We start from the raw sequence: 18,809 nt of genomic DNA, 5'->3' as shown, positions 1-18,809 counted from the left end.
CCTGGAGTCCCAGGATCAAGTCCCACATTGGGCTCCCAGCTCAGCAGGCAGTCTGCTTCTCCCTCCGACCTTCACCCCTCTCATGCTTGCTCTCTCTCATTCTCTCTCTTACATAAATACATAAGATCTTTAAAAAATAAAATCTAGTATGACCACATCTTTTTTTTTAAAGATTTTATTTATTTATTTGAGACAGAGAGAGAGAGAGAGAGCGCGCGTGAGCACAAGCAGGAGGAGGGGCAGAAGAACAGGGAGGAGCAGGCTCCCTGCTGAGCAGGGAGCCAGACAAGGGACTCAATCCCAGGACCCTGAGATCATGACTGAACCAAAGGCAGAGGCTTAACCAACTGAGCCACCCAGGCACCCATGACCTCATCTTAATAACATCAACAAAGACACTATTTCTACGTAAAGTCACATTTTCAGGCTCAGGGTAGATATGAATTTGGAGTGACATTACTCAACCCACTATAAAAGGGTTAAATGATTTCCAAAAATCAGACAGCTAATAGGCTGGGGAGCTGAGACCCAAGGATCTGAGGAGTCTATATCTTTTAAATCCCTAAAGGCCAAAGGCAGATAGCTATTCTCTTTATCCCCTCAATTCCCAAGGATTGCCTCTTCATTTTAAGATGTTACTAACCAAAATCTAATTTGAATAAGAGTTTATCCTACCCCCCCTTTTTCCTCTCCTCTTTCCCTTCCCCCTCCTTTTTCTATATATATACACATACACATGCACACACACACACATACACACACACACATATGCCTAGCTCCAAAAGTAGAAGCCAAACTCTTATTAGAGAAGACCGCTCACAACTTACTATCTCTTAGAGTAATACATAGAACTATACTTTCTACCAGAGTTTTGTGCAATCATCGATAAATGAATAAATTAATACATACATTTAAGAATGAACTAATTACGAGAGCTTTAAAAAATAACTGATTTTAATTATAAGCTCATAATTATAAGAAATGAGAATTGTTTTCTAAATGCCATGACCTATTCCTACAATCAGAAAATAATTGGAAAATATTCTAACAGTTTAAAAAATCTAAGCTATACCACGGGTTTAGGTGCTGTCTTAATCACCCAGCCTCTGTTTCAGGGATTAGAATGTTTGAAATTTTTTTCAAGTACCTCCATACTCATTACTCTTCTTCCTGTAGGCCAAGCCTGGTGGTGTTTAAGAACATCACTGCCAAATCATTAAAATCACCACAGTTGTGAGGCGAAAATTGATTTTTTATATAGGTATAGATATATCTCTCATAAAGCATTACTGCTTACTTAGGGACAACACAGTAAAACCCTGTTGATTTTGCAATGTCACTTTATAATCTTAAATAACTTGGCATTGAAGCCCTTCGGTATACCAGGACCTAACAGTGCATGACCTTAATAAATGTTTAAAATGGCTGTGACTTGGCCTGAGTCTGTTTATACACTAAGCCAGCAACAAAAAGAGATCAGTCGTTTGACATCTTTTAAGCCGATAAGTTCATTCTTTAAAATCTTTGGTTCACCTGCATCTTCCTATTCTATGTCTCTGGAGAAGGAAGGAATTTATTTTTTTATTATTATTTTTTTTAAATTTCATAGTTAATATTTATAGGTGCATAGTTTCATGCTCACATGTTTTTAAGTATTATATATATTAACAAATTTCACAACACATCATTATTTTAAAACAGAAATAATCATTAAAAGACACCTAGAAATCTTATAATATATGATAGTAAATCACAACTTCTCAATAACAGCAACAAAAAATAGTGAAGATTTAGAAATAAGTGGTAGTCACTTAGGTGTTTTAATTTAACATTTTAGATTTGAAGCCACAATATCCACATAGCACACAAGGACCCTGCTACCGTATAATCACTTCAGTGAGAGGGAAGCACTGAAATGCTGCGTAGGGGCAGGTACAGATAACTTCAATGACTGCTGATGGAAGAGTTTAAAATACACTGTAAAAACTGTGAGAAAACGTCATGACTGGGCATGTTGGAACTGAGTACTTGTACAAGATGGAACATCTGTCAGTAGGTCTCAAGAAACTGGGAGCAAAAGTATTTCTTGGCTTTGGGTTCATAGTCTTGATACCCTTCCTCAGAAGGCATTTCATATGCTTCATTGTCAGGATCAACTGGCATATCTTCCAGAATTCCTTCCTGTGGGCCTCCTTCTTCACTCTTGCCCAGCTGATCCTTTTTGCCAAAGCCAGTGGCAGCTGCAATGCTCCCTGCTCCCTCCACAGTCTTCTGTGCTACTGCTGTCACCCCCGTCACCACCGCCTCACCCACATTTGTCACTTGCTCTTTGGTCTTCTCAGCCACTGTTGTCACACCATGAACTACTCCTTCCTTGGTTTTGGAGCCTACATAGAGAACACCCTCTTTTGTCTTTCCTGCTGCTTCTGCCACACCCTGTTTGGTTTTTTCAGCAGCAGCCACAACTCCCTCCTTGGCCTTTGAAAGTCCTTTCATGAATACATCCATGGCTTATGAATTCCTTTACACCACACTCGCCCCGCGCTGCGGCACTCGGTCTCTCACCCCCTCGGTCCAAGGAAGGAATTTATTGAAGGCAGGGGCTATCATCTTAGTGCTACGGAGATGGTTTTTCTGACAAACTTTATAAAGAAGTGTAGATAAGATGTAGAACTGATTCTCTTTTATTAATGGAATCATACATTTTCATGATAAGACTTTAAAGATCATCTGGTCATCAACCCTTCATTGAAGATATCTGTATCGAAGTACACTATCTATTTCGTCCCGACCTCAGTGGTGGCAAACAAGTTTCTCTCTCTTGACAGATTTGACCACAGGATCCTAACCAGAGCAATGCACTGAAGAAGATTCTGAGGCTGAGTCTGGGGTCTGGTGGATAAATGGCACACATATACTTCCAATAAATATTTATGAAATCTGTATTCATGATACACTCCAGACCTGTCTGCTCAATACAATTATGTACAGGAAACCACCTTATAAGATATGTTCTTTGACTAGGAAAACAGGATACCAGTGTTAACTTTAGTAGACTAGACCTTCCTAGATTGTCAGTCCTGAATATTAGGATGTTTTGATCCATAGCTTCCCCATCCTGTTATAGCCAGTAGCTACCTGTGTCTACTTAAACTTAAGATAGTTGAAATTAAATAAAATCTGAAATTCACTTCCTCGGTCTCACTGCAAGTCTGACATTTCAGGTAGTCAATCGCCACACCTGGCCAGGGGTGAATGTGTTGGACGGCTCAGACAGAAAACACTTCCACCATGGCAGAAAGTTCTATTGGACAGCCCCGCAAAAATTTCACCAACCAATAGAAGACAAAATCATTTCATGACGCAGACATCTGCACAAGTCCGCTCTTCACAGATGAGTTCAGGAATCTCTTCAAGGGTGACGTTTCTTCTCTCCTTCATGAGTCAAGGGTATGGTAAGGGCTAGTTTCCTGCAAATGAGTGTGGATGCATGTGGGTGTCTTAGAGCTGCTTGGAGGAAGGGTGAAGAGTTTTAGCTACTGGCTGCTCTGCCTCCTCAGTCCCTCTTTGCCATGAGGTGACTAAGCCTTGCTGGCCAGCAGAGGTGACTTCAGGGGACTTTTCCCCAATGATTCCAGAGTTTGGGAGAAGAATAAAGATGTTATCAGAGAGGCCTGTTCTAAAATTCTACCGTTGTATAATTTTAAACTGAAAGCACAAGCAAAAACTGGGATACCTTCTAGATGGGCAGGTTGTTAGGAAAGGCAGAGACCAGGCAATAGCAATGATGAGGAGGTGGGAGGTGACCAAAGACCCTCTGGGTTGCACTGAACTGCCTGGCAAACTACCTTTGGGCTGATTTTCAGAGTCTGTCAGCCCAACCCCACTGTGGATGAATGGGAACACAGCTGATAAATAGCCGTTTCTTTTATCCTTTTTATAACATCTCTCTCCTGTTCCTATTCCTTTGGATAAGGCAATGGAAACCTTGTTAAATGCTGACAATGCTTTTGGCTGGTTTTGTAATGACACTTCAGCGGTGCCAAGTTCCTATTGCCCTCTCCTTAAGACTCCCGTAATAGCCATGTGCTGCCCTTCTCCTTTGGAAACCAAAGCGCAGGCTGCCTGGCCTTTCTCTTAACCCTTTCACTCATCTTTCCTTCTAGCTTAAATGTAACCAGAGGACAGGGACTCTGTTATATCGGCCTTTGTAGATTCTGACAGGTCTAAGCATGGCACCCCTAACAGTTGGAGGCAATATGGCACTGACATGGCATTGTGGGTTCTAGAGTCCGATTGTTCAGGCTTAAGTTCCACCTCTATTACTTGCTAACTGTGACTTTCAGAGAGAGATTTCCCTGCTCTAAGCCTCACTTTCCTCCTCTGTTAAAAAAGCGTACTGTCCACAATTGCCAAAGTATGAAAAGAACACAGTTGCCCATCGATAGATGAATGGACCAAGAAGATGTGGTATATATATATTTATATTCTCTCTGTCTCTCTCTCTGTCTCTGTCTCTCTCTCTCTCTCTCTCTCACACACACACACACACACAACACACACAGGAATATTACTCAACCATCAAAAAGAATGAAATCTTGCCATTTGCAACAATGTGGATGGAACTAGAAGGTATTACACTAAACTAAATAAGTCAGTCAGAGAAAAACAATTATCATGATTTCACTCATATGTGGAACTTAAGAAACAAAACAGATGAACATAGGGGAAGGCAAGGAAAAATAAAACAAGATGAAAACAGAAAGGGAGGCAAACCAGAAGAGACTCTTCACTACAGGGAACAAACAGAGTTGCTGGAGGGGAGGCAGGTGGGGGAGGGGGTAACTGGGTGATGGGCGTTAAGGAGGGCACGTGATATAAAGAGCCCTGGGTGTTCTATGCAACAGATGAACTACTGAACTCTACCTCTGAAACTAATAATACACTCTATGTTAACTAAATTAAATTTAAATTTAAAAAATTTTAAATAGGTAACGGTATCCTTAAGAAGTTATAGTAAAGTTTAAAAGACACAATGAAAGTAAAACTTAGCACAGTGTCCAATACCCAGTCAATAATCATAAGGATCACTGTTGGGCATTAAATAAATACTGTGTAAATCCAGATGCTGAAATTTGCTCTGTGCCTGATACTAGAGCTTTCAGGATTAAGACAGACCTTAAACATCTTCTTGCTCAACCTCCGCACTTCACAGACAAGGAAACTGAGATGTACACAGGGAACAGTGTTTGCCCACGCTCAAAGAGCATCGGTAGCTGAACAGAAGTTCCTCACCGGCAGAGTTTCCGTTCCATCCACTACCTCTCTGAGGGCCTCTGGATGTTCAGAGCACACCACAGGCACTGCACGGTGGAAAATGTCAGGCAAAGGATTCTCTTTATTGTACAAATAACTCAAAATGTAAGGCCTACAAGCAGCTATGGCCATGCCCTTGTCACAATGTAACTGATGTCAGTGAACCCATCTTTCCAAATGACAGAGAGTCTCTACAATGCCCAGGGAAGACGAGCATTGAGGGGTAATTTCGGAAGTCACATGAAATATTACAGATGGAGTTAGTGTTCAAGCCAGAGGACCCAACACTGGGTGTTGTCACATCAACACAATTCAACATATGTTTCTGAGCACTTACTTTTTGTTTGCTTACTTACTAAATCGTAGCATGTTTGCACTGATGATTATAGTATAGTATATGTGTGTGTGTGTGTGTGTGTGTGCGCGCGCGTATACTTATATATAACTATATATACCTATATATATAAGTATATAAAATATATAAAATACACACACATACTATGTGTGCATATATATATCTATATATATACACAATTATATATATACACAATTATACACACACACACATATGCCTATCATTTTATTCTATGTTGCAATGGAAAGATGCAAATTCAGCTTTTAACAGTTGCTTCTGAAAGTATTTCTGCAGGTCAGAACCCTGAGGATTTCATGGGGGAAAGAGAAATAAGCATTGGGACTAGCATTTTAAAAGCTTCTACCTTGTGAAATGGGAAGTGCTAATATAGCACAAATTATTGAGTTCTATTATCCTCTGTGCCTTAACTCACTCTCCTGGACAGTAGGCACTTAAGCAGGCATATTAAAGCTCTTTCCCACTTGAACCACACCTACATGATTTCCTAAGTCCAGAGAACCCTGGAAATGAATATTGGCAACATCAAATACTTAGGAGGAAATCAGACATTGAGAAAAATTAAGGCAGGTATTTGCCAAGCATTCTAGTAGCAGTTTCGAAGAGTGCCTTTCAAACGCTATTTATTTATTCATTGAATATTTTATTTATTTAACAGAGCTCCTATAGTGCATAAACCTCAGGAATTAATCTTGTCTTTGGACTCAGAGCCTACAACTGAAATCTTCAAAGACTGCTTTTAATAGTTGTGCGAGTGCGCGCGCGCGTGTGTGTATGTGTGTGTGTGTGTATGTTTCAGCTTTACTTGAGATACAAGATCATAAGACTCCAGAGTCGGAGGGGATCTTCTGGATCACAAACTGTCTTTGAAAATTTTCCTAAGCAATGAAAATCTTCAGATTGTAGATTTAAAAGGAATCTTAACATATACAAGAGGAAAAAGCAATAAATGGGGTCTTTGGGCATATAATTCTCTGACATTTGTTGGGAAATATTTAAAATAACAGGTTTCTAACAGGTTAGAAAACCTGAAGCCTCTGTTCAGAATCTTAAATTTCAAGGGATACAGTTTGAAAACCAACAATATAGTCCAATTTGATAAGGAGCCTGAGACCCAGAAAGAGAAGAAATTTGCAAAGAAGGGGAAGAGCTGAGTCTCTAAGGGAGCAACTTGATGCTGGCTCAGTGTTCTTTCTATTATAACAAGCTTGCTGGCTTTCACAGTTTTGCAAGTGGGCATTAAATGGCACAACATCTAAAAATCTCAAGCTCTTCCCAGACCATGTACACATTATAGAAGAGTGACTTGGGGTCTGTATCCAATAGCTCTTACCCGAACACTATTGTGTCAACCAACATAAAAGGTCAACTTACGAATATTAGTAAATCATTGGATATAACATTTTTTCTATCCCTTTAGATGCAGTCTTATAATTAGCAAATTATTAACATAGATCTACTACTAAAATCACTTAATCTAATTGGAAAAAGTTCTTCTATTGATTCTTTCCTACCCTGATGGTGATGTTACTATTAAACACTAATAAACTGTATGAACATCTAAGAGAAGGAGACTGTAACTGAGCACCTAATTACTTTGGATGGAAGGAGAGGAAGATTTCAATAAAATGCGACCTGTAGCTTCAGGCACTCTGCAAACAAATGCAAATGTCAACTTGTTTCAAAATTACAGACATTATAATCCTAGTAGCAAAGCACCTGCTGGGAAATACCTGAAGGAAATAATAAACAATAATAGCTCTTAGCAACTGAATAATGCATTTTATCCATGAATTTAAAAAGTTCTTTAGAAGCATTAACTAATTAAGTTTCACCACATGCCCACAAGGTGGATATTAGTTCTGTTTTGTAGATGTACTCATTCAGTATGACTTGCAGCTCACACTTGTGGAAATACTGGACAGGAAAAATCCCACCAAAGTAAAATGTTTCCAGATCCTACCGGGCAATGCAGTGATAACATGGCAAGTGCCCCCAAGTGATACCTAGGATGCATTTAAGAATCAATGCAAAAACATCTCATCTAATACAGAGAAACTTCAGAACCGGGAAAGCTAAATCCATCAAGGTGCAGAAATCAATGTCTAGCGTAAATGTATTTGAAGTATTAGAAGCCCAAAGCTTGCTGGGAGAAAAGCTTTCATAGGTGCATTTTATGTATCACATATAAATAAAGATGGACTCCAACAGAAAGAGGTAATCCAGAACCACTATGCCACAAAATATGAGAAAAGGAAAGCTCCCAAAACATTGTTTAATATATGCCCTTCATTTTTCAGGAAGCCTGCCCACCTGATTCACACAGTCAGGTCAACGTTAGTTAAGTCCATAAAACTCCTAGAAGAAAACATAAGCAGTAATTTCTTGACATCAGTCACAGAAACATTTTTCCAGATATATTTCTTCAGGCGAGGGAAACAAAACCAAATCAAGCTATCGGGACTACACCAAAAATAAAAAGCTTTTTCACAGCAAAGGAAACTATCAACAAAACATAAAGACAACCCACTGAATGTAAGAAGATATTCACAAATAATATAATTGATAAAGGGTTAACATACAAAATATATAAAGGATTTATACAACTCAAACCAAAACCAAAAAAAAAAGAAGAGCAAAAACAGAAACCCACAAATAATCCAATTTAAAAATGGTTAGAAGACCTAAAATAGACATTTTCTTCTGAAGAAGACATCCAGATGGCTAGTAGACACACAAAAAGATGCTCAAAATCACTAATCATCAGAGAAATCCAAATCAAAACCACAATGGGATATCACATCACACCTATCACAATGTCCAAAATCAAAAACAGAAGAAACCCCAAGTATTGGCAAGGATATGGAGAAAACGGAACCTTTGTGCACTGGTGGTGGGAATGCATATTGATGCAGCCACTGGGGAAAACAATACAGAGGTTCCTCAAAAAGTTAAAAATAGAATTACCGTATGACCCAGTAATTCCACTACTGGGTATTTACCCAAAGAAAATGAAAACACTAATTCAAAAAGATACAGGCACCTCCATGTTTATAGCAGCATTATTTACAATTGTCAAATTAAGGAAGCAATCCAAGTGTTCATCGACAGATGAATGGATAAAGATGTGGTGTATATATACAGTGGAATATTACCCAGCCATAAAAAATGAAATCCTTCCTTTGCTACAACATGGATAGACATAAAGGGTATAATGCTAAATGAAGTTAAGTCAGTCAGAGAAAGACCAATACTGTATGATTTCGCTCATATGGGGAATTTAAGAAACAAAACAAACAAGTAAACGAAGAAAAAGGAGACAAACAAAAAACCAGACTTTTCAATGTGGAAAACAAACTAATGGTTGCCAGAGGAGAGATGAGTAAGAGGATGGATGGAATAGATAAAGGGGATTAAAGGTACACCTGTCTTGATGAGCACTGAGTACGGAATTGTTGAATCACAATGATACACATCTAAAACTAATATAAGACTCCATGTTAGTTATATTCAATAAAAAACTAATCAACTAGGATTGAGATAAAGAAGTACATAAGTAAGTTAATAAATTAAGAGAGTAGAAAATGCAAAGATACTCATGGTCTCCTGTAAAGTAAGAACATCAAATGTTCTCCCCAAAAAGAGTAACTAAGCGGATCAAATTTTTGGTTGGGAAAAGTTCATTTTTCTAAGAATTTGCTCTCAGTGAGCGGTTGGCAAACTATGGCCTAAGGACCAAACCTAGCTGGCAGTCCTTACATGTTTGCACTAAGAGTTAAACATGATTTTAACATTTTTAAATAGCTGAAATATAATAAAGAGAATGATATTTTTCATAAGTGAAAATTACATGAAAATCAAATATCAGTGTACATAAATAAAGTTTTATTGGAACACAGCTACTCTCATTTGTTTGCTCATCATCTACAGCAGCTTTCATACTATGACAGGTTCACTAAACCTCAAACATTCATTCTCCAGTTCTTCACAGGAAATTTGCTTACTCCTTTGTAAGGCATGTTTTGGAGATATATTTTTATGTGTGTCTGTAAATAGATTAACTTTCATTTATAAACTAGAGACACTCAAAGTTTGATTTCCATCCTTCTGTATTTTATTTACAAAGCCATAGCTCATCAAACTGTTTCATAGAAAATATCAAATGGCTGAGAATTTTTCCTGACTTTTCAATAGTTACCACTCCCTTCTCAAACCACATCTATAGAGTTCTTTACTGTTTGAAACATTTTCACATCTATTAATCCATTCATCTCTCACAGAATGCATAGGAGGTGCCCATATTTCTGCTTTTCAGAGGGGGAAACTGAGCCTCAGAGCATTCAAATGACTTTCCTGAGAGCATGGGGCACCAAGCAGAAGATCCCTGCCCTATCCCAGAACCCAGAAGCTCCTGAGAAAGAAGAACTCTCCTCTGAAGAAAGAAATACAAACAAACAAACAAACAAACAAAGAAAACCTCACAGTTGAGACTGAAAAAGCCAAAAACAAATAAAGGATGATAGAAACACACAAGTTTGAATTCTTTACTATGCAAGATTATCTCTGGAAGCCTACCTAAAAAGGGTTTTATCTCTTATTAAATAAAGAGGGACTTAAGAGACATACATTATTTTTGTTGTTGTTTTTTGAAATCAGTACCATGCACATATATTACTCATTCAAAGAATAAGCTTTTTTCTATTTCCAGACTAACATAGGATAATTTAAGTGGCAGCATCTCCTGTCAGTAAGAATTGCCTCTTCCTATTTCAGGTAAGATTTCACAAGGCTCCAACTATCCCCAAGGAAAAGAGAATTTCCCATTAAATGTTAATCTAAGGTCAGTGTAGCACTTACCATGAAGTCCATTTTAAAGAGCCATTTATTTGCAGTTTCAAGAAAATGATGGACGACATCACCACTGTCACTACGCCAGCACTGGCAGGTACTCGATGAGGGACTAGGAATGTCCTGACAAATCCATCTGGAGTGCTACTCTGCTTCTCTTTCCCTTTCTTTCTTTTTACTACTGAATGCTATGACCAGCTGTCAGTGACATTTTCTTACCAATAGCAAACTTCCTTGCAACATATTCAAAATGAATACATGTTTCTTGAAAGGATTTTATGTTGCACAAAATTTGTACATAGTTGGTAAACGTGATTTTAAAAAATAATAATAATACAGAATTAGAGTTAAAACTATTAGGGCAATTCTTTACTCTTCCAATTTTCTGGAAACATTTGGGAATTCTCTAGAAAAGATGACAGATGAGAGAGAGAGAGAGAAAAGAAAGACTCGAGAATTTCTTATCTATCTATCTATATACCCATTTATCATCTTTCTAACTATCTATAGCTAGTTGGAATACATATTTATTTGATCCTGGCATGCTGGAGAATTATAAAATCGAAGAACATTATGATTGGATGGAAAATTGCAAACCATCTAGTCCAATTCTTAATCAGTGATGAAACTGTCACCAGAGGGGATTTTGCTCAATGTGAGTCTTGAAAGTAAAGACTGTGTATACATTTAATTTGCTTGCAATCTGGCCTCAGCCTAGATTTTTATATCTTCATGCAAATTATGCTCACTATCCCTCAACCTACTCCTAAGACATCACATTATGCTTTTTCCTCTTTGTACTTTCTGAATGACATGAATGTCTTTTCCTGTTACTTTTCATTCTCTTGTCCTGCCAGTCTCATGTCCTGCCTTCTACTCCTCTGAATTCCTCATGCATTTTATTGGTGGCCATTTCCAATAGCACTTCTCTTATTCCTCCATTCTTCTGGTTTTCACTGTTTTATATGAGTTACAGGATTATAAATAATTTACACTTCTTACTGTTGCTAGCCCACAGGTTTAAAACAACAGAAAAGTTTATTATACGATAGAGAGTTTTTGATACCTGAATTTGGGTGAAACAATAGAAGATGAGAAAGTTTTATTCCTATATCATAATAAACAGCATCAGTTAGGTTTCACTAAAATGGGTCTTGATTGCTTGGGCATTTTATTGTTCGGGGATATCACTGACACCCTATTTGAAGAGTAACTCAAGTAACCTTAGAACTTTTTAGTTTAAAAGAACCTAAGGGAACTGCCAGGTCAAACTTTTATACATAAAATATAGAGGTTTGAAGAAGTAAAAGAACCTATCCAGAGATAAAACCTGAGTTTTCTGGCACTTCATGTCCAGATAATTCTTATCAATCATATTGCCTCCTTTAATAACCACTTTTAGTTGGTAACAACCATTGCAAAATTGTAAATATGTGTTTAGGTGTTTTGTTCCTATTAATATCATGTATTTATATTTTTAGAAGACTCCTTAAAAAAAAAAACACACACACATAACTTCATTAAAGAGCTTACTGGGCCATGCCTGATGAATCATGGAGTCCTGTGTGAATTCTCTAAAATTCTCAGATGTGGCCTTCAGCAGAGCTGGGTGGAAGCAGAGCCGGACTCCCCCAGCCCTCTCTCTAACACTGAAGACCAAATCCTTTTACGCAGATCACTTCCGTTTGTTTGGTGCAGCTGTCTTTATGGACCCAGCTTACAGCTTTTTATTACTCCTCCTTTACTTTATTGATGTTTAGTCATGATTCACCGAAAATGAAGGGAATTTTTATTTAATCATTAATTCAACAAACGTTGTCGCCATACAGTTTACTGTCCTATGCCTAGTGACTTCCACTATTAAAAGTAATATGATCAATAATGACTGTCACTACTAAATGCTTACTGTATTTCAGGTAGTGTACTAGGAACCACACACATCTTCTCACTTAAAATGTTTAAAAGCCCACCCCAGGACCGCGAATAGGGATGGGGATTAGAACCCATGTTGGTCATCACCCAAAGTCCAAGCCCTCAGAAGAGCACAGCTTTTGCCCTCAGAAAGCTTGTGTCTAGTACGTGGGAGAGACATCTGCCACAACATTCAAAGTAATGTGAAGTGCTCGTGCATAACAAGCAATGTGAATAATAGCTACAAGCTGTGATTCTGGTACCTACATGGTGCTGTGGAGCAGACAGGAGGAGCTTGAACTCTTCCGGGGGCAGTTAGCCTAATCCTTGAGGAACAGATGGCACATGGGCAGAATCTGAAAAGATGACTGGAAGTCTGTTAACAGATAAGAGAAATAGGGCTTTGTGGATCAAGAAAGCCCTACGGGAAGGGTGCAGTGTTTTAAGAAAACAGCACATTTGGGAGACGGAAAGCAATCTGGTGTCACTGGAATTTGTGAGTAAAAATGGCTCCTGCTGAAGCTGAAGAGGCAGAAAGGGTCATGCAGGCCAAGCAATGAGGTTGGCACCTTGCCTGGAGGGAAAGGACAAGGGCTAAAGACTGTGAAGCAGAGTGACAGAGTCAAATTTTAGACTTAGACCACAGTGGTGAGGAGTATGCATTAAATACGACCAGAAAGAGAGGAAGGAAGGGGGACAGAGAGAGAGAAAGAGAGAAGTTAAAAGATATCACAGCAGCACAACTGAGAAAATGAGAACCTGAACTTGAACTAAGGTAGTGGCAGTGGAAATAAAAACCTATTAATTGAAATACTTAAAAGACAGCATCCAATGAACTTTATGACCAATTAGTATGAAGGGCCTAAAGAGAGAAAAGACTCTAAGGTGATCCTCAGGTTTCTGGCTTAGATAATAAGAAATCAGTAAAGTGGGAAGGTAGAAGCAAAGTTGGAGAGGAAAGATAATGAGACTGAGTTTAAAAAGGCAGACTTTGGTGTACCCTGAGGAACACCCAAATAGAGATGTCAGCACGGAAGCCCACACTAGAATGGATCATCAGATAGGTCTGGAAAAGGGATGCCAAGTACGAAGTCATCCGGGCACGGGTGGTAATTAAAACCAATTGTTTGTTCAACAAGTATTTACGGAATGCCTATTGTATGTCACAAACTGTTTTAGACACCAGGGATATGGCATTTAAAAAAACATGTTATAAAAAAGTCCAACCCTCTTGGAGCCAACATCCTAGGAGAGGCTATATATTGGAGCATACAAATACATTTGCAATTACAAGTTGTGTTAACTGCCAGAGAGGAAAAGCATTGTGTGCTTTAAAACAAATAAAGAAATAATTGGGTCATATAATCTACACTGGGTTGGGAGGTAGGGGATGGTCAGGAAAAGACTCTCTGAGATAAAGGGCATTTAAGCTAAGAATCATACCTGATAAAGGGTGAGCTAAGTGAAGGACACTCCAAGTGGGAACAGCATATGTGAAGACCTGAGGCTAGAGTTTGTTGTATTCAAGAGCATAATGGATGAGCCTAGAATGCAGCAGTAGGAAGAGGCAAATATAAGCAGAGCTATTCATCCAGTGATGAATATAGCTTAATATATAATATCAGTCAATCAATCATTCAATCAGAGCAGGAAATCACATTTCATTAGGGGACAAGGGGGAGAAACATCTACAAAAGAAACCTAGATTTTTCTCATTTCCAGCACCGTATGGTATCTAAAAGAGTGCTTTCCTCTCAATTACTATAAATTAATGAGTTGTGATTCATAGCTAATTTTTCCACCAGAAGTACTCTCTTCTGGAAGGTTAGAGGAGGGATCCATGAGGTACTTTGATGAATGTAAGAGCTCATGGAATGGATAAACAAAACTGGGGATATCCATACAATGGAGTACTATGCAGACATAAAAAGAATGATATACCAATAGGATTACAATATAGATGAACTTCAGGTCATCGTAAGTGCAATAAGTCAGGCACAAAAGACCATAGAGTGTATGATTCCATCAATATGAAATAGTGATAAGAAAATCCTTAGAGACAAAATATAGATTAATAGTTGTCGGGGGCTGGTATAAAGGGGAAATTTGGAGTAATGGATATGGGGTTTTCTCCTGCAGTGATGAAAGTGTTCTAGGATTTGAAAGTAGTGATGGGTGTACAACTCTAATCATCACTGAACTGTACACCTTAAAAGGATGAACTTCATGGTACATGAATTATATATTAATAAAGCTGTTATGAAGAAATTGCAGGGGACATCTCCCTGTCTTCTCTCAGTCTCAAGAGATAGCGGTAGATAGACATAAAGGTAGATAGATCTAGACAGCTTGCTTATGTAGGATTTTACCAAAATTAATTATTTTTAAGCTCATATTATCTTTGATGAGCTTTGGATGAATGAGTTATGTCTATATCAAATGAGGACTTTGGAAGTTCAGTTCCATAAGATTAATTTTTTACCCGGAAATATGCTGAAAAAGCTTTCAGTAATCCATCACATAAATAATGTGAAGAAGACAGAGTCAATGTGTCTTATAAAATCTTGCCACGTACTACCCTGTAAAGGTACCATGTACTGAATGTTAAGGATGATAGATAAAAAATGAGGAAGAGCTATAATACATTGGGACTTTAATGAAGCTTTGGCTTCTATCCACATGACATATTTATCAATGAACCAGAAGGTGTGTTTCACACACAATTTATCTTTCCAACATAACCTATCAGTTTATTTCAGTCTAGAAAAGGAAAAGGGATTAAAGTTCACCCTATATTAAAGTTCACCCAATAGCCAAAATAAGATTTAAATTTTTAATTTATTTCCAATGTAAGAAACTCAGCAATTTATCAAGATGTTGAATCCTCATAATGTTCAAATACTCAAAGAAGTATTCAGAAACAAGTAGTCTTATCGGTTTTTTTTTTCAGTTTTCCCTTGATAATTAATATTGAAAAAATGGTTACCAGAAATTTATGTCAACTTGGGGAACATGGCTTGATACCCCATTATGGATATTTAGGGAAAAATGAATATATGAATATCTATGATGGAGATCTAATCAAAGCAGCAAGTTCTTTAGGAAACAAGGTGCAAATAAATGAATAAACTCATGGATGACTAAGTAAACAAACAAATAAGCAAACAAAGAAATGCTCAAGAAGCAGATTGAAAATATTTATGAATATAAAGTTTAATATTTTATGGGTCTCAAAATATTTTCATATCTATTAAAAATTTGATCTTCAAATATATTTTATGAAATACGTAGTACAGAAAGATACCTCCACTTCACAGAGGGGCAAAATAAGGCTTAACAGGATAAAGCCACTTTCTGTAGACACATTTTTGGTGAGTAGCATAACCAATTTTATATCAGCTGATATCATGTCCAGTGCATTCCTTTTTTCTTTTCTCTCTCTCTCTTTTTTTTTTTTTTTTTTGAGAGAGACAGGGCACAGGTGCACGTGAGAGCAGGGAGGGGAGAAGGGAGGGACAGAGGGAGGGAAAGAGAACCCCAAGCAGACCACACACCCAGCATACAGCCCCATGTGGGGCTCCATCTCAGGATCCTGAGATCATGACCTGAGCCAAAACCAAGAGTCAGACACTTCACCAGCTCCGCCACCCAGGCACCCCATGCCCAGTGTGTTTCTGACATGACACAGTATTCTAACATTATTTTTAATATTATTATTAATGTTATTTTTATCATCACAGGACAAAAAGATATAAAAAGTGATACAAATATCAGAAAGTGAATAATGGTTTATGATAAAACAAAAATAGTCTATGGTATAAAAACTAGCTGTGTCCTAGAAAATAATATATTTTTTTAAAATATTTGATTTTGTTGGTTGATTATGTCTTTGCTTTTGTTCATTTTATAAGGGAAATCAAGGCATTACGATATATATAGATATAGATATATACATACACGAGATAAGTGTTTCTTTCCATTCTATGGTCAGGTCTCAACTATCTATGACCTTATAGGGAAAAAGAATACTTAGAATTTTTAAAACCTCTCTGTATTTCAGATTCTCACGTCAATGGGTGTTTCCCCTTTTGTCAAAAAAAATATATATATATATTTTTATAACCCACCAAATTGCCAGCATTTGTTATTTTTTTCTCCTTCTCCAAATAGCTAACCATCTCCTAAATAAACAGTAATTACTTTGATTGATGTCATTTACTCGTGATTCTGCTCTGTGCTCCAAAAGTAGGAGAAATATGAAAAATGTGAAATGACATCAGGAGAAAGCAATAGAAAGGAAAAAAGTCTGGGGGAAAATAATGTTTACAAAAATTAGAAAAATTTATCTTTAAGATCAGGCTTTCAATTGAATAAGAATCTAATGAGAACTGAATTTGCAGTATAGCATTAGCAGGCAATTAGGGATATCTTCGATCTTGGGATTGAAGAATCTACAAAATGGATTCTCAAGTAGATCAATGGACTCCCTCTTGGAATTATTTCAAGTCATTATTCTCTTTGGGAGATAGAGCAGATGTTGAGTATAAAAGAAGAGGCATTTCTACATGGGAGGTCACTGCATTGTATTGAAAATCAGCACAACCAGGGTATCAAAGTTAAAGGGTTTGAGTGTCTACCCAATCACAGTTATCTCAGCTCTTGGATCAATACACCTGTAAGTGGCACCATCTGATTTAACTGATAGTCCCCAGACAGTGGAAAATTCATTAGTGACCCAGCAAGTGAGCCCATCTACCCCTCATCTGTCAACAGAGGATTAATTTAACACCCAGCCACTACACACAATAGCAAACAACTCTAATAAATGGGGTGACTCAAAAGATAATGTCTCCTCTTTGCTCAGGGAAGGACTGGCCCTCCCAAAGTATAGATCTCATTATCGATAAATTTCTGTGTAAGAGTTCTCTGCTTAATGAATAGCAGTTTGAATTCTTAATTCATAGATTGTCCTGGCAATCTAGTTTTCTCCTTCTTATTTTAACTTTGGGTTGTAATAAATATCTTGAGTTTTGTGTGTAATTAAAATTATACTGAAATCTCATTTTAATGTTTTTAATGTTTAATGTTTTCACATATGTATTATTTTCATATAAAATGGTAGTATTTTTTTTTTATAAATTTCTGTTTAGGGTTATTCTGTGGGATAGTCCAGTCCTGATATTTTTATTACTAGCAGGTCTGGGGGGTAGAAATTGTTGGTTTTGAAGGAAATGATTTTTCTTTGCTAACTTGGCAACATGCAAATCTGTTCCCCCTCTCTCGCATACCTGACAGAGGAAACCATCTTTTACTCCGTAATAGACTACGAGGAAAGAGGTGTGAGAAGAGCAACAAGGAGACCAAACTATCTTCTTTAAGTATAATTCTGACCAATGCGCATGTCCTCTGAATGACACATACTCAAAATATCCTCTTTGCCTGCAGAATAAAATTCAAACCCTTCAATGGCCTTCGCAAGGCATTCCAGAAACTTGTCCCTACCTCTGTCTTCATCCTCAGTCTCTATCACCAAAGTACACATGTCCTGCATTCCAGAGATACCAACTAGTTTACAGTCATGTGAATATGCCACACTGTTTCACATCTTCACACCTGTGCACCTACTAGTTCCGCCACTGGAACGGCCAACCTTTCTCCTACTCCCCCCTTCTGATGAACTCCTACTCATTCTGAAAGAGAGTTCCCATCTGTATTGCCTTCATGAGCCACCCAAACAAGTGCCCACTCCTTTTTGTGCATGCCAACCCTCTACCTGTTATTTACTACGTTATTGCACTTATTATACTTCACTGCAATAATACAGGTTTAAGTACATTTTTCTCATCAGTCTGTACGTTTCTTCCAAGTAAGATCTGTGTATCGTTCAACGAGGTAACATGAGCAATTCGCACAGTCCTTGGCACACAGAAAATTTTCCATAACAGTGGCTGAATGAAGCTAAAGTATTCGTGACCTACAGAATGAAATGTTATAGTTTCAAGCATAATGGCTTTTTAAAATATAAAAGAAAATCGTATGTGGCAAATTGATATGAGTCTAATAGGACAATCCTGACCTCAAATATTCTGTCCTCAGACCATAGATCCTGATTTTTCCTTGAAAAAATATGGACAACATAAATATAAAATATAAATAACAGGTTTCATGGATGAACATTTAATTCTAAAACAATGAATAAAATACTAAGTGCAACTTATTTCTGTCCAAATGGTCCAAATTTTCAAGAAGATGTTGGCAACGTGAACACAAACAAACAAACAAACAAACAAAAACCAGAGCTTTCAGCTGAAATCTATACATCTGTCCTTTTTATTCATAGACACAGACTTCTACTTGGACC

The 18,809-nt window shown here is 37.5% G+C and overlaps 2 protein-coding genes across 3 annotated transcripts in view; both read right to left on the bottom strand.

The window, feature by feature from the left end:
• The window catches only part of FGF12 (fibroblast growth factor 12), a 586,791-nt gene that overhangs the window by 500,814 nt on the left and 67,168 nt on the right, over window positions 1-18,809 (bottom strand). The gene's annotated exons all lie outside the window — the stretch shown is intronic.
• Window positions 1,802-2,569, bottom strand: LOC131824722 (alpha-synuclein-like). The gene has a single exon (XM_059163135.1). It carries the CDS (start codon window positions 2,506-2,508, stop codon window positions 2,050-2,052), a length of 459 nt encoding a protein of 152 aa, XP_059019118.1. The 5' UTR covers window positions 2,509-2,569; the 3' UTR covers window positions 1,802-2,049.

The sequence above is a fragment of the Mustela lutreola genome, chromosome 2 (genome assembly GCF_030435805.1).
Source record: "Mustela lutreola isolate mMusLut2 chromosome 2, mMusLut2.pri, whole genome shotgun sequence".
Taxonomy (NCBI): domain Eukaryota; kingdom Metazoa; phylum Chordata; class Mammalia; order Carnivora; family Mustelidae; genus Mustela; species Mustela lutreola.
Note: the sequence above shows the minus strand (reverse complement) of the source record. Positions and strands in the feature narration are given on the sequence as shown.